Raw genomic sequence first — 14466 nt, 5'->3', positions numbered from 1 at the left:
ACCGGGTGCGCCCGCAGCTGCAGGACTGGAAGCTCACAAGGCAGCTCCTGGCCAACAACAACTTGAACAACAACAAGATACTGCTTGAGGCTCAGGTTGCACTGCTTGGATGCTTGGCTGAGCCCTGGAGATAAAAACGAAGAAGCAGATTCCTAAAACTTGATAATACCTACAGTAGCTGAGTGAGTGATAAAACAGCAGAGGTGGCTAGAGTAGTCAAAGGTTTAACTCAAGTAAGAGCAGGGGTGAAAGTGGCCAGAATTCCATGCCGGAACTCACCGACGTGAAGGTCGCCACGGAGCCAGAAATTGTATTTATTTATTGTTTTTTTTTTTGTTTTGTTTGTCTTTCTTTCTTTTTTGGGGGGGTGGGGGGTCAAACCTCTTAAACTACTGAAATGCAAAGAAAACTGTTTTAGCAGTTATTTCTATAACACATACAAAAACTGATTTTTATTCAAAATTGTATTTTTTCAAAGATTTGCAAAATAAAAGTTAACAAAAATATCAATAACCCCAACCTCCATCTTCTAATTTGTATTTTTCCTCATTTCCTCACATACTAAATGCCAAATCTAAATTTTAACTACTTAAGAACATAGGATGTATATTAAAATTGAATTGAATTTACTTTTTTTTTTTGTTTTGTTTTTTAGTCATAAAGATTTAAGTAAGATACATTCAGAAAAATAAGTACAAATGACTTATATTATGCAAAGTGAAATGGAATGTATCTTGAAGATCGTGCAAACAATGACTTTTTAAATCATTAGGAAATGAATAAGTAGCCTAACATAAATGCACAAATATAAGTCCAAAGAGCACATTGACAGCTAAGATGTTTTGAACCTCCCCATAAGAGCAAATATAACTAAATATGATAAATAAGCGTCCTCAACTCTTTCGTTGCTCTTAGAGATTTGATCCATTTTATGTTGCAATGCCCTTTTTTGTCGCATCAATTCAACCTTTTTTTTTTTTTTTTTTTTTTTTTGCTTTTCCAGAAAACATGCACATTTGAACCCAATCAGAGCTAACGATCTCTGCTGATCACATGTCAGTATGTCAGCCAATTGAACGGATAAATGAGTCCAGGCGTTTAGCTTTGCTGCGTGCATTCACACATTGACGTGACTCATCGTCAGACTCAGATAACTGCAGCAGCTGGGGATACCTCCATGCCGTCCGTGGGATAAAATAAATAATAAATATTAGTGGTTATGCTACACAAGCTCTTTATTATGCTTGTTGTTAACACTTGTGTATGTTAATCTGATGTTGGTAGATTCTTGGAGATGAAATGCATGTGTGGCAGTTTAGCATTTTTTTTTCTTTTTTCTTTTTTTTTTTACATTGCGTTTTGACAGTTGCCTTCATATTTTCGGAATCAAAGCACCGTGTACCGGAACAGCATTCCGGCCCTGAATCTTATACCGGAACTGCGTTCTTGCCCTGAATCCTATACCGGAACTGCGTTCCTGACCGTTCTGGCCCACTTTCACCCCTGAGTAAGAGTAGCGTTACTAAAATAAAATAAAGTAAAATATTATTACTCAAGTAAGAGTAAAAGTAGTCATCCCAAAAATGTATTCAAATACAGGTAAAAAAGTATCCAGTGGAAATATTTTGCATGTAATGAGTAACATTTTGAGTAACTGCTTATTTTTGTTTGGATTATTTTTTTAAACAATGGTATTTTTCTCTCTCAGCACAACATGATCTATATGAACTTATTGTACAATAACCCATTACATAACCACATTAAGCGAAAGAAATATATATTTTTTAAATCATTAAATTCAGGCAAGAGAGACAAAAAAAAAAACAGTAATGAAGCATTAGCCCAAAGGGCATGAGTGCACTGCCCTCTAGTGGAGAACATAGTTCCTAGTTTGAAGGATCATATCTCTGGTTTTCCGTGGTCAACCGGTGCCCCAAAAAACTGGGAGAGAGCTTTAAATCTCCGCTTTCGATTTATGTTGTGGGCAGCGCTCTATGTCAATTACTTCATTTGTTATGGTCAGTGTTGGGCACGTTACTTTAAAAAAGTAATTAGTTATAGTTACTCACTACTTCTTCCAAAAAGTAGCTGAGTTAGTAACTGAATTACTCTATAGTAAAAGTAACTAGTTCCAGGGGAAAGTAACTATTTCCGTTACATTAAAAAGAAGTTGTTGTCTGTCAAAGAATTTCAGATTTTCTGAGCAGTATTCCAGTCAGTTGAATAGAGAAGAGACAGGCATTTGTGTTATAGAACCTTGTAATATTTATTGCCCCTCACCAGCAACAGATTTATCCTACACTTGAAGTGCAACAAAAATAAACAGATTTGAATTGCATACCGCAGATGTCGCCGAAAGCTTTGCCTCGGGACATAAATTACACTTTACATGCACGTTCTTTCCTTTAATTTCGACCAACTTGAAATAGTGTTTATATCTCCACCTCGTAAAGGACAAATTTTCCTCTGAATGCTCTGCCATCATATCCCTCTGCATCTGCTTTGCGTGTGTGTGTTTGCCGCACGCACTGTTCCGGTTTGTGTGTGAAAACACCGGCTCTGAAGTACGTGCGCTATTAGGCTCGAGCGTTTAGGTCACAGAATGGGGGATCACGTGAGATTTGACAACAACGCAGCCATATTGGAAGCAGGTCTGGCTCGCGGGACATTAAATTTTAACTTGCAAGTTCGATAAAGAGACAAACTCGTTACTAAGGCGAAGAACAGATATGTGATCAAACTTAAGGATGTGAACAATGTTGGGCTGGCGTGATCATAGAATGGCAAGCTTGCGTCTAATTGGTGTAATGGAGTCATGTGATTATTGTTGCGACGTTTCATTGGTGAAATTAGTAGCGCTACTCTTGACAATAGCATCGCTAGCAAAAAATAAAAAATAAATAAATAAAATCTAATATGTTGAATAAAGAGGAAAAATGTAACGACTCTTGTGTAGCCCAAAGTAGCGGCGTAAGAGTAGCGTTTTTTTCTTCACAGATCTACTCAAGTAAAAGTAAAAAGTATGGCTTGGTAAAAATACTCTTAGAAATGCATTCTTCTCAAAGAGTTACTCAAGTAAATGTAACGGAGTACATGCAACGCGTTACTACCCACTTCTGGAAAACAGATGAGAAGCACCTGGAGTAGTATATAAAACTCAGCTGACAAGTGGAGAATAGGAGTATGTACAGATTACATTTGCCCGATTTAAAAAATAAATTTACTATTTGAAATATTTTAAAAACCAATAACGAATTTTCAATACCTTGATAGTATAATCCAACATAGTAATTGTGTGCTTGGTATATGAAAATCTAAGAAATATACTGTATCTTTCTGAAATGTATTCAATTATCTCCAATTTTTGTCCCAACAGCAGGGGTATTCAAATAAAATGTAACTAAGTTTGATGTGACAAAATTGAGCTCTAATTTGTCTTTGGTAAGCTCAAGCATTCATTCCATGTTTCTTGGGGTTTTGAAAGAGAATGCCTTGAAAATCGTTACACACAATACTATCACTTTTGACCTCCCTGAGTGAATTGGCGAGGGGTGATTACATTTTCAAATGTAGGACAGGAACTCGAAACTAGAGCACACGTTCAAACACTTGGCTCGTAGACGGAAAGAGAATGAAGGACAATTATTCCTGCACGCAAACCGAGTGGCTATTTCAGAGCGACCAATGCCAGAGCATCTTCAACGTCTACAATGTGCAGCATGATCTGTTTCGTGATTTGGGGTTTTGACTTGAGGAGGATTTAAAATGGCACGAGGTCAAAGCGGCATCACGAAAACAGCTAATTACTCACACTTTGCGTCTTTGCTAAGCTTCCAACATGACTAATGAACATCTGGTGTTTTTAAATGCACAAAGATGCAACACAAAATACAGCTAGGTTAATTTTGCTTTAACCATTTCATGCACAAACTTTTTTTTTTCCATGAACGTTTTTATTACATTTTTATAGTACAGTAGTCTTAAACTTGCAGCCCGGGAGTCAGTTGCGGCCCCTGGGTCAATATTTTGCAGCCCCTATTTGACATGCAATTATACAGGGTGATTAAAAAGAATGTGCCAAAACCATTGTGGTATATTAAAAAAACAAACAAACAAACAAACAAAGCAATAACTAGCTAGATACAAGTATTGTATATAACTTCGTTTTTTTTTTTTTTTTAATTTCATGCTTTACAAGTGCTCAATGTGACCACCACCAGCGGCACGGACAACTTCAAGCAGATATGACTTTTAATTTGTTAAAATTACTTACTTGTTAAAAAAAACTTTTAATTATTTTAATTATTATTAAAATTTTAATGAATTGATTAATTTTATACTTCAGTCCATTTCAGTGATTTTAAATTAATAAATGCGTGATTTTCGCACATTCTTCTGAATCACCCAGTATATTACAATGTCATCCACGCATATTTTGCAATGGGAAATTAAACAATGTATGAATAATTTCGAGTCAATTAAATGAATGAATCGTGGGATACATTTTGTAAAAAAAAAAAAAAAAATTTTTTTAAATAGTAATTTTTTTTTTTTTTAAAAAGCCACGAGTAATTAAAAATATATAGATAGACTAATGAATACATCTACAACGATGCTACCTCTTACAGTCGCGCTAGAATGACTGTAGCTTTCAGCCAGGAGAAGGTGTCGTCAGGTGGTGTCCAACCTTCATTGGGCGTTTCGACCCTGAACCACAACGCCCTCCAGTTGGCGGGCCGGCAGTGATGGCCAGTCACTGCCCACCTTCTCCTGGCCCCCAGCTCAACTCCTCCCTCCTACTCCAAAGCCAACAAGATGCTCTTTCTGCAGCCTCCCCCAACCTACGTATCGCTGCCCTCCTCTCACGTCCTGCAATTCCGAGGGCAGTAAGTGTCTTCCATACTGATTGTGCTGGGAAACCTCTGCAGCCAACCTCCATCGGAAAGAGCCAAGCTTGCCATCCTTTCTCCTTACATTGAAGGATGAGGTCTTGATACTTGGTTGCTTTCCGCTCCGCAGCCTCCTCGCACCCGTCTTCCCATGGCACAGTCAGCTCGATCAAGATGATCTTCTTTGCCTCCTCTGACCAGATGACCACATCAGGCCTCAACAAAGTATGAACGACCTGGGGAAAGAATAACTTCCTTCCCAGGTCCACCCTCATCTCCCACGACTGTGCCGCTTGCAGGAGGCTCTTCTTGATTTTCCTGGAGGCTGGTGGTTTGTCCCCCTCCTTAATGAAATGGATTGCTGGCATATGTCTTGCCTTGGTCTGCCGCTTTTTGACCCTTTCCCACTCCAAGATATCTGCCAGTGCCTGAAGGACCTTGTCATGGCGCCATCTGTATCTCCCCTGGCTGAGGGCAGTCTTGCACCCTGCCAGTATGTGCGCCATGGTTCCTCTCCCGCCACAAAGCCTACACGATGGGTCTTCCCTCATACCCCATCTGTAGAGGTTTGATGGTGACGGTAGGGTGTCATACACTGCTCGTAGCAGGAAAGAGATACGAAATGGCTCCAGTCTCCAGAGCTCAGCCCATGTGATTTTCCTCTCTGGCAGGTCCCACTTTGTCCAGGCTCCTTGTAGTCCAAGTTCCACAGCCCTCGCCCTCCGCCTTTCCTCCTCCAAGTGTCGGACCTCAGCCTGGACCATATGGCTTCTCTGCCTTAGGTTTGCCTTGCCCCACTGCTGGAAGTGAGTGGATCCAAGTCCTTGTCTGCCTATGCACGGGTTCCCCATGATGTCCTTTAACTTCAGCGTGCTTGTTGCTTGGGCCACTGCTGTATTGGCTGCCCATTTGCGTCCTGATCTTGTTGTGATGCCTGCGCCTCTAACTCGTTCGTCGCCGGAGTCTCTGTACATCATTTCGACTCTGCACTTGGCCACCTTAAACTCCTCAACCACTGAAGACAGGGGTAGCTGTAACTGCCCAGATCTGGTATATAGGCCGACTGAAGTGAAGCTTGGTGGAATCCCGAGCCAGCTGCGGAGATGTTTATTTACTTGCCTCTCGATTTCCTCCACTGATGTCGTAGGCACTTCATAGATTGTCAACAACCACATGAGTCTTGGCAGTAACCCGTGCTGGAAGAGCCAAGCCTTGAACTTCCCTGGCAACCCTGACTTCTCGATCTTCTTCAACCAGTCAACTGCCTGCTTCTTCGTTCTGGTAACATTATCTCTATCAGTAAGTGATGAATCATACCACTTCCCCAGACACTTAACTGGGTTGTCCTCGATTGATGGAATAGTCTCCCCCTGGACCTGGAGCTGAAACTTGCTGGTAACTTTTCCGTTTCTGATCACCATGCTTCTTGACTTCTTTGGCTTAAACTTCATACGAGCCCATGTTGCCACATCCTCAAGTGCCCTCAGAATCCATCTTGCCTGTACATGGGTTGATGTTGTAACTGTTAGGTCGTCCATAAAACCTCTAATTGGTGGTTGGCGGATGCCTGACTTCATTAAGGGGCCTCTGGATTCCTTCTGCGCTGCTGCAATGAGCAGATTCATTCCCATGATGAAAAGGATGGGGGAGATCGTGCAACCTGTCACAATCCCTTTTTCAAGGTCCTGCCACTGGGTGGTGAAGTGGACAGTCTTGAAGCGGAACTTGAAACCTCTGAGGTAGCTGGTGATCATTCCTCTAATATGGTGAGGGATGTGATAATGTTCCATAGCTTTGTCGATAAGATTGTGGGGGATTGACCCATATGCATTGGCCAAGTCGAGCCAGACAACTGTTAGATTGCTCTTGCTTACCTTGGCCTCCTGGATCATTTGGTTGAGGACCCCTATATGTTCCAAGCATCCGGAAAAGCCTGGGATGCCTCCTTTCTGAATTGATGTGTCTACGTAATTATTCTTCACTATGTAGGTAGTCAGCCGTTTTGCCAGTACAGAGAAAAATATCTTGCATTCGACACTCAGGAGAGAAATAGTTCGGAACTGGCTGATGTCAGAGGAGTCCATTTCCTTGGGTATGAAGCACCCTTCTGCTCTTTTCCAGGAAGCTGGAATGCTACCTTTCACCCATACTCTCCTCAACAGTTTCCACAGTCTGCGGAGGAGCATCGGGCATTTCTTGTATACCTTATAAAATTAATCTTTGAGAAAATCATTTTAAACAGCAACTTATAACAAATTGGAAAAAAAAAGTGTTGCCTGTGTGCATTGCTCTAAGGATTTTTTTTTATTCTATTTTTTTTTAATTTTGGACACCCATAAAATATTAACATAACAAAGTAACCTTTAAAGAGATGTCCATTGTTTCGACCACTGTCACTTAAATGGTTCAAGGATAGTAGTCAGCCTTGGTTTACTTTTTGGCGTATATTCTTTATGGGGCGTCCTGATTATTATTCATACATTTAAATACATTTGCACAGCAGACCTGCTGGCTACAAGTGAAATACATGACACTTGTGGCAACAGAATAACAGGGGAGATAAGCGTCCTTCTCAATGCCATGTGGAAGCAGGGAGGTTTACTTTATCAACTGTCATCCTCCAGACGTTACTTTGGGGTGTTGCAATTATGATTGACAATCTCATGGAATGTATTACAATTGAGCTCCTAACCCCCAATTGTAAAAACATAATTATCTGCTGTGTCTACCGAGCTCCTGATTCAAATGTGTAGTTTACTGAGTATATGGAAAAGATACTGTATAAAACGAATAATAAGCATGTTTTCGTTGTGGAGACAATAATCTTGGGATAAAATATGTACAACATGTTGTTTGATTTTCTCATACATTCATGTCTGATGAAACTGTTACAGTGACCTATGTGTGCGCCAATTGTTGCACTTTTGCCACACACATAGCCACAACAAAATGTTCCACAGCAAACAGATGCAAAAATGTCAGGGACATGATAAAGCCTTAACCTTGTACGCCCTGAAATTAATCGAGCTGCTTGACTGGACACTGAGTTACTAAACCCAGATTGTTGATTGTGTTATTGCACAGTTTGTGGCACTCTGATGTATGTACCATGTGTGAATGTGCGTCTTTAGTTGTATGGGGCACGGGAAACTGATAAGCATATGCTTCATCCCGTCCGCCTTTGTCTTCTTCTTCGGTTCCTTCGGGCAAATCATATCACATTTTGTAATTGTCAATGATTGTCAATGATACCGATGATGATGACAATAAAATTTCATTCAACTTGCATTCAACTTTCCAACTTGAACTTAGATCAAAATTATGCAATGTTTTATTGTGGGTATACTTTTTGCAAAGCAAAGCTCCCTACATATAGTATAGTTATAGTATAGGGGCGAATGAACGCTTATAATATAGTTATCGTATAGTGGTGAATTAACAAATGTTCAAAATGGATTGCGCGTCTAGCGCCGTCAATGGCAGCCAATGAGTTTACAAGAAGTGAACCAAAAATGCCCCAGAATTAATGGAAGTGACCACTAGAGGTATTTGGCGCCCCCCAAAAAAGTGCTCTAAATTTGCTTTTCAGTTTTTGGTTTAAAGGCCAAAAATTTACAACCGAATAGTTTGAAGAACCGTAGTCCTCTAGTGATGACGTAATCAAAACACGGCGAGAAACAACACTACTGGCTCACAGCGAACATGTCTGTGGTTTGGAAATATTTTGAGGTAGCAAAGAAATATATAAATTATTAAATGAAGAAAAATAAAATAAATTTGCTTCATCGCTGCTGCATGCACGTTCTGAAGTTGCTTTCCATTGATTTCCCGCATCACATCGAGTACAGTGCATTTGAGCCCGTGCGTGAGTGCTTTGGAGTTAAATCAAGCGAACAATATACAAATAAAGTATTTAAATGTGCACATGTGCATTTTCTGTGGCTTAATATAATGCATTTATAGCATGACTTCCTCACTTTGTCACATTTTTTTTCCCCGTGACCTCCACACCCCCTTTGCCAATTGCCGTTTAACCTGGCTGTGAGCGACTTCACTTGGCATTATCGCCGCTAGAACTCAGCCCACTCGTCTGGCTCTTGATCGATTCCACTAGTTGCATAATAGAACACCGATTTTTTTTGGAGATTATAATAGCCTTGTAAAGAGCTTTACTAGTTTCGGCAAGAACGGGAAAGTTTTTTGTTGTTGTTGTGAACTACAGTTCCACACAAACGTACATTGAGATCGCACTTAGCTTAGTAATTTGAGGCATGACAGCCATTTTTCGTGAGTCCCAAACTTCCAAGAAAGCGCATTTATCAAGGTTTAATCGGCCGTGCCGTGTGTTGCTATGACGACGCCAGCCCAGTTCAGAGTTTGCCACAAAACGCTCACTGCCGCAGGAACGCACCTTCTCATGGAGTTTCAGAATCGGCACCTTTCAGACTAAAGCCCCTTTCAGACATACGCTGAACGCCGTTTAAATCCCGTGATTAAAACGTGTAGCCCATTTGTCTGAAAGCAATTTCCCCCGTCGACTGACACGGAGATGACACGGGCACTAACCGGGTCGCATCATTGTATAATGTCAGGGACTCGGCATGTGTGAAAGCAGTCGTTTAATTCCCAGGTCACAGCGCAAAGGCTGCTGATGTAAATATCATGCGGGCCGATCATCTCTTTCTTTGCAATAAGACGAAAAACAGTAAACAAACATCGCAACAATCCACATGGCAAACTGAAAATGGAAAAATTAAACTGGAAACATAACAAAATTAAATCGCTACTGGATCTTAGAGCCGAGGAAGAGACAGTTCATCGTCCAAATTTGAAAATATGTGGTTTACTTTGTTGCCTTTGCTGACCAAAAATGACGTAATGTCCGGGTGTTGGAATTGTTGTGCGTACAGTTAACATTTATGCTTTCCTAATTATAATTAGTCACCAGATAGGATAACTTTTGTCTAGTTAGCCTTTCCTTTGTCCTAGGCTATGAAGCCCTCATGTAGTTTATGTTTTCTATTCTATGTTCTATGTTGCTCTCCTGACCCCTCTCATCCTATTGTTTGCCCCTTGAATAAAGAAGGTTTCTATCACAACAGCTGGGAGAGCAGCTACCAACCTCCACAAAAGCTAATCGACTTCCTGCGTGTTCTTTTTAGCCAAGCTAGGTGTACATAAACCTAGCTTCAAATCTAACATTTTCTTGGTCTTTTCGAGCTGGGACGCAACATATCTGGACGACGCCAGCCAGCGGAACTTATAACCGTCTAACTTTTTGGCTTTGGTGGAGTTGGCAGGATTCACCTGTGGCTCGTGGAGCTGATTGGTGGCCAGTGAGGTCTAGAGACATAGTCTGTGCGGTTTCTAGTTGAACCGTGATTAATTGTACACAAGAACTGACAAACAGCTGCCAAAACAAGATGGGTGCACTCAACATAAATCAGGAATGATGGTATTTTCCTTGGTTTCTTGATGAAGGTCCTGCTTGATTTTGTTTGCCTGCTTGATGCCTTCCATTTCAAAATAAGGTACAGCAAGATTAAACATATACCTTCATTTTACAGTCCTCTCAACTTGCAGCTAAAGCAAAAGGTGCATGTGTTGATGCTTTTGATTCCGATGATGATTAGGAATTTCATGTTTACTCATGCCTGCTTGTTCCAAGATTCACCTAGTTTTTTTCTTCTAAATGCTGATTTATGACTGTGTAGTATAAAATTTGAGAAATTACTGATAAGAAAAATATTAAATGGTTATTAAATATTTGCTTTTACCAATGAAGGCTTATAATAAAGTACTGATTGCTATAATAGTGTGGTCCATGATTGATTGCAGTAAAGACACATTTTTAGTGACTGATAACTATAGACATGTTTAATTCTTGATAAAACTGCCCTGTCATTCTGACCGGTTTAAACTGGCCTAGGTTCCACAAGTCAGCTTCAATGACAAGACACAGACAGTGAGAAACTGAACTGTTTAGGACATCTGAGAAATCATATTGTTGCATTTTATTACTTGCCAAATGCTATTGCTTCATGAACTGTATTTGATGACATATAATGTCAATAGCTGCTCGCAATGAAGAAATGCTTTTGCTTATTTCTGCTTGCAATGAAATGTTTTTCTTGAGAAACTCTTGCCTTCTCAAGGGCAGAGACAATAACAGAGACAGTATTGCTTTGCTGGAATGTGCTGACATACATGTATTAATCCCACCTACAGTGGGGCAAATAAGTATTTAGTCAACCACTAATTGTGCAAGTTCTCCCACTTGAAAATATTAGAGTGGCCTGTAATTGTCAACATGGGTAAACCTCAACCATGAGAGACAGAATGTGGAAAAAAAAAAGAAAATCACATTGTTTGATTTTGAAAGAATTAATTTGCAAATCATGGTGGAAAATAAGTATTTGGTCAATACCAAAAGTTCATCTCAATAATTTGTTATGTACCCTTTCTTGGCAAAAACGGAGACCAAACGTTTTTTGTAACTCTTCACAAGCTTTACACACACTGTTGCTGGTATTATGGTATTTTCCTTCATGCAGATCTCCTCTAGAGCAGTAATGTTTTGGGGCTGTCGTTGGGCAACACGGACTTTCAACTCCCTCCACAGATTTTCTATGGGGTTGAGCTCTGAAGACTGGCTAAGCCACTCCAGGACCTTGAAATGCATCATACGAAGCCACTCCTTTGTTGCCCTGGCTGTGTGTTTGGGATCCTTGTCATGCTGAAAGACCCAGCCACGTCTCATCTTCAATGCCCTTGCTGATGGAAGGAGATTCATTCATTCTTTCCTTTACACAGATCATTCCTCCTGGTCCCTTTGCAGAAAAACAGCCCAAAAGCATAAATGTTTCCACCCCCATGCTTCACAGTGGGTATGGTGTTCTTCGTATGCAATTCAGTATTTTTTCTCCTCCAAACACGAGAACCTGTGTTTCTACCAAAATGTTCTGTTTTGGTTTCATCTGACCATAACACATTCTCCCAGTCCTCTTCTGGATCATCCAAATCCTCTCTAGCGGACCGCAGATGGGCCTGGACATGTACTGGCTTCAGCAGGGGGACACGTCTGGCAGTGCAGGATTTGAGTCCCTGGCGGCACATTGTGTTACTGATCGTAGCCTTTGTTACTGTGGTCCCAGCTCTCTGTAGATCATTCACTAGGTCCCCCCGTGTGGTTCTGGGATTTTTGCTCACTGTTCTTGCTATCATTTTGATGCCACGGGGTGAAATCTTGCATGGAGCTCCAGATCGAGGGAGATTATCAGTGGTCTTGTATGTCTTCCATTTTGTAATAATTCCTCCCACAGTTCATTTCTTTACACCAAGCGTTTTACCTATTGCAGATTCAGTCTTCCCAGCCTGGTGCAGGTCTACAATTTTGTCTCTGGTGTCCTTCAACAGCTCTTTGGTCTTGGCATAGTGGAGTTTGGAGTGTGACTGATTAGCGTTGTGGACAGGTGTCTTTTATACCGATAATGAGTTAAAACAGGTGCCATTAATAAAGGTAACAAGTGGAGCCTCGTTAGACGTTAGACCTATTTGACAGCCAGAAATCTTGCTTGTTTGTAGGTGACCAAATACTTATTTTCCACTCCAATTTGGAAATAAATTCTTTAAAAATCAAACAATGGGATTTTCTGGGGTTTTTTTTCACATTCTGTCTCTCATGGTTGAGGTTTACCCATGTTGACAATTACAGGCCTCTCTAATCCTTTCAAGTAGGAGAACATCTTCCCATTTCGGAAAGACACAGGTAAATGCTGCGTCACCTTACACAGGAATTTAACAGGATCTAAGTCTGAAAGAGGCTCTAATGTCTTGAGGCCGAGTGGTTGTAGAACCAATGTCAAGGCAAAGGGCATTAATCGGAAAATAATGAAATAATTGAAATTGTGACGTGTTTCCAATATTCGGTTTCGGCCAAGAATTTTGCTTTCAGTAGATCTGTAGAATTCACCTATGGGTAAGCGCAGCATCCCTGTGCAATTTCTCCAAAAATTGCATTTTGTACTTTAGCAAATCCTTCTTGTGAAATTCATCCTCAATCTTTTTTTGATAAGGAAAGGTAGGATCACTCCAGTCGAGTGTTACTGTACAAGAAGTAGGCGAGAGCAGCATGAGAGCACCTGAGGGGGCTGGATGGCATCACTCAAAGCTTTGCGGAGTGCCAGCAGCAGTGTGGATGGTGGAGTGGATAGACCCAGACCCACCCGCTTTACCATATGGCTGCTCTTCCTACTGTACAGCTCTCCTCTCCTGCTACAAAAAATACCACGAATAACACACACACAAGCTTAAAAAGACTCCGCACCAGTTGCATGAAACTTATAGCATTTTATTATTAATACTCAACACGTTTTGTTCATGTACAAAGAGAAAGAATAGTCTTATTTAATTAAGCACTTATAATTGTTGGTATTTATCCTTATTAGAAGTACCACAATGATGTATTTTCGCAGTTTTTGTCATGACATGGTTAATTTTTGTTATTGATATTACTTTGATTCCATACAAAAAGTTAATGTCGCCCCTATTGGTATTTACACAACCTGTACAATAAATTGTTTTGTGAAATTGTTGTTCTCATGATGTAAACATGTTGGTATTATTTGAAAGAAAAGAGCCACAAAAAGAGAAACCAGTGGCCAAGAGCAAAATGTATGTAAAGAATTATGTATACAATTGATAGTACTCATATTTTACATTTTGTTGAGCCACAGTAAATTGAATCAGGTCGTGTATCTTCAGGTGGAAATGAGTGCCTTTTGTAAACTCATCCCACATGTGAAATAACATTTAGTAGCAACCCCTTCTGTCGCCTAATTATTGTTATGAGTTAGGAAGATGGACAAAAGCAGCTATTTAAAAAAAAAAAAAAAAAAAAGTATTTAAGAAATATGCATCAGTAGCACTACACATACACACAAACTAAACAACTATTTGCAAAGATATTCTGCGAAGAACTCGGCAGAATTCTAACATCATTATTATGTAAAAGTTCCCAGCAAATGAGTAATGTAGTATCACAGTATATGTCATCCTGGCTGTTTGTGATAAAATCAAGTGCTAAAAACAAAGTGCTTTTTAGTACTTATGATTAAGAGCAATCACCCCCAAAAACACATTAACCAAGGCCTGTCATTCCTTGTCATGGATGTCAACTGGGGTGATATCTATATCGTCTAACTTCAGGATGTTTTAGTAACTCAACATTGCATTGTTTAAAAAAAAAAAAAAGTGACACAGTGTTTTTGTCAACATGAAGCATCTAAACAAATGTGTTGTGGCATGCTTGTGTGCAGAGGAGCCAGACCGGGGCCAATTTGGGCTGAAGGGAAACAAAAACCTGTGACGAGGCAGCTTACTCACTGTCCAGCTGGCAATGGCTAACAGCAGAGCAGAGGTGCTCAATGGTACCGCGTTTTATGTGTATGTACACCTCGACTTCCCAACAGTAGCAGTAAACTAGCCCTCATCTAGCCTTCCATGACAACAGCACTATTTTGATTTTAAAGGAGGACAAGTGCCACGTAATGTGGGAAAAACATCTTAGACCACCACC

The 14466-nt window shown here is 40.3% G+C and overlaps 1 protein-coding gene across 1 annotated transcript; it reads right to left on the bottom strand.

The window, feature by feature from the left end:
• Positions 1 to 917: 917 nt before the first annotated feature.
• Positions 918 to 13126, bottom strand: LOC130904394 (uncharacterized). Its single transcript, XM_057817120.1, has 3 exons — positions 13031 to 13126; positions 10122 to 10232; positions 918 to 7093 (listed from the first exon to the last, which is right to left on the bottom strand). The coding sequence occupies exons 1-3, from the start codon at positions 13124 to 13126 to the stop codon at positions 4754 to 4756; spliced, it is 2547 nt and encodes an 848-aa protein (XP_057673103.1). The 3' UTR covers positions 918 to 4753.
• Positions 13127 to 14466: the final 1340 nt, after the last annotated feature.

Source organism: Corythoichthys intestinalis, chromosome 16 (assembly GCF_030265065.1).
Source record: "Corythoichthys intestinalis isolate RoL2023-P3 chromosome 16, ASM3026506v1, whole genome shotgun sequence".
Lineage (NCBI taxonomy): Eukaryota > Metazoa > Chordata > Actinopteri > Syngnathiformes > Syngnathidae > Corythoichthys > Corythoichthys intestinalis.
This window is presented reverse-complemented; position numbering and strand designations above follow the sequence as displayed.

Coding starts and splice junctions, on each gene's coding strand:
- LOC130904394 (XM_057817120.1), bottom strand. CDS start 13,126: ATGGTAAAGCGGGTGGGTCTGGGTCTATCCACTCCACCATCCACACTG. Junction 10,233..13,030: donor ATGCCATCCAGCCCCCTCAG/GTGCTCTCATGC, acceptor CTATGTCTCTAG/ACCTCACTGGCCACCAATCA. Junction 7,094..10,121: donor GGCTGGCGTCGTCCAGATAT/GTTGCGTCCCAG, acceptor TAATTTTATAAG/GTATACAAGAAATGCCCGAT.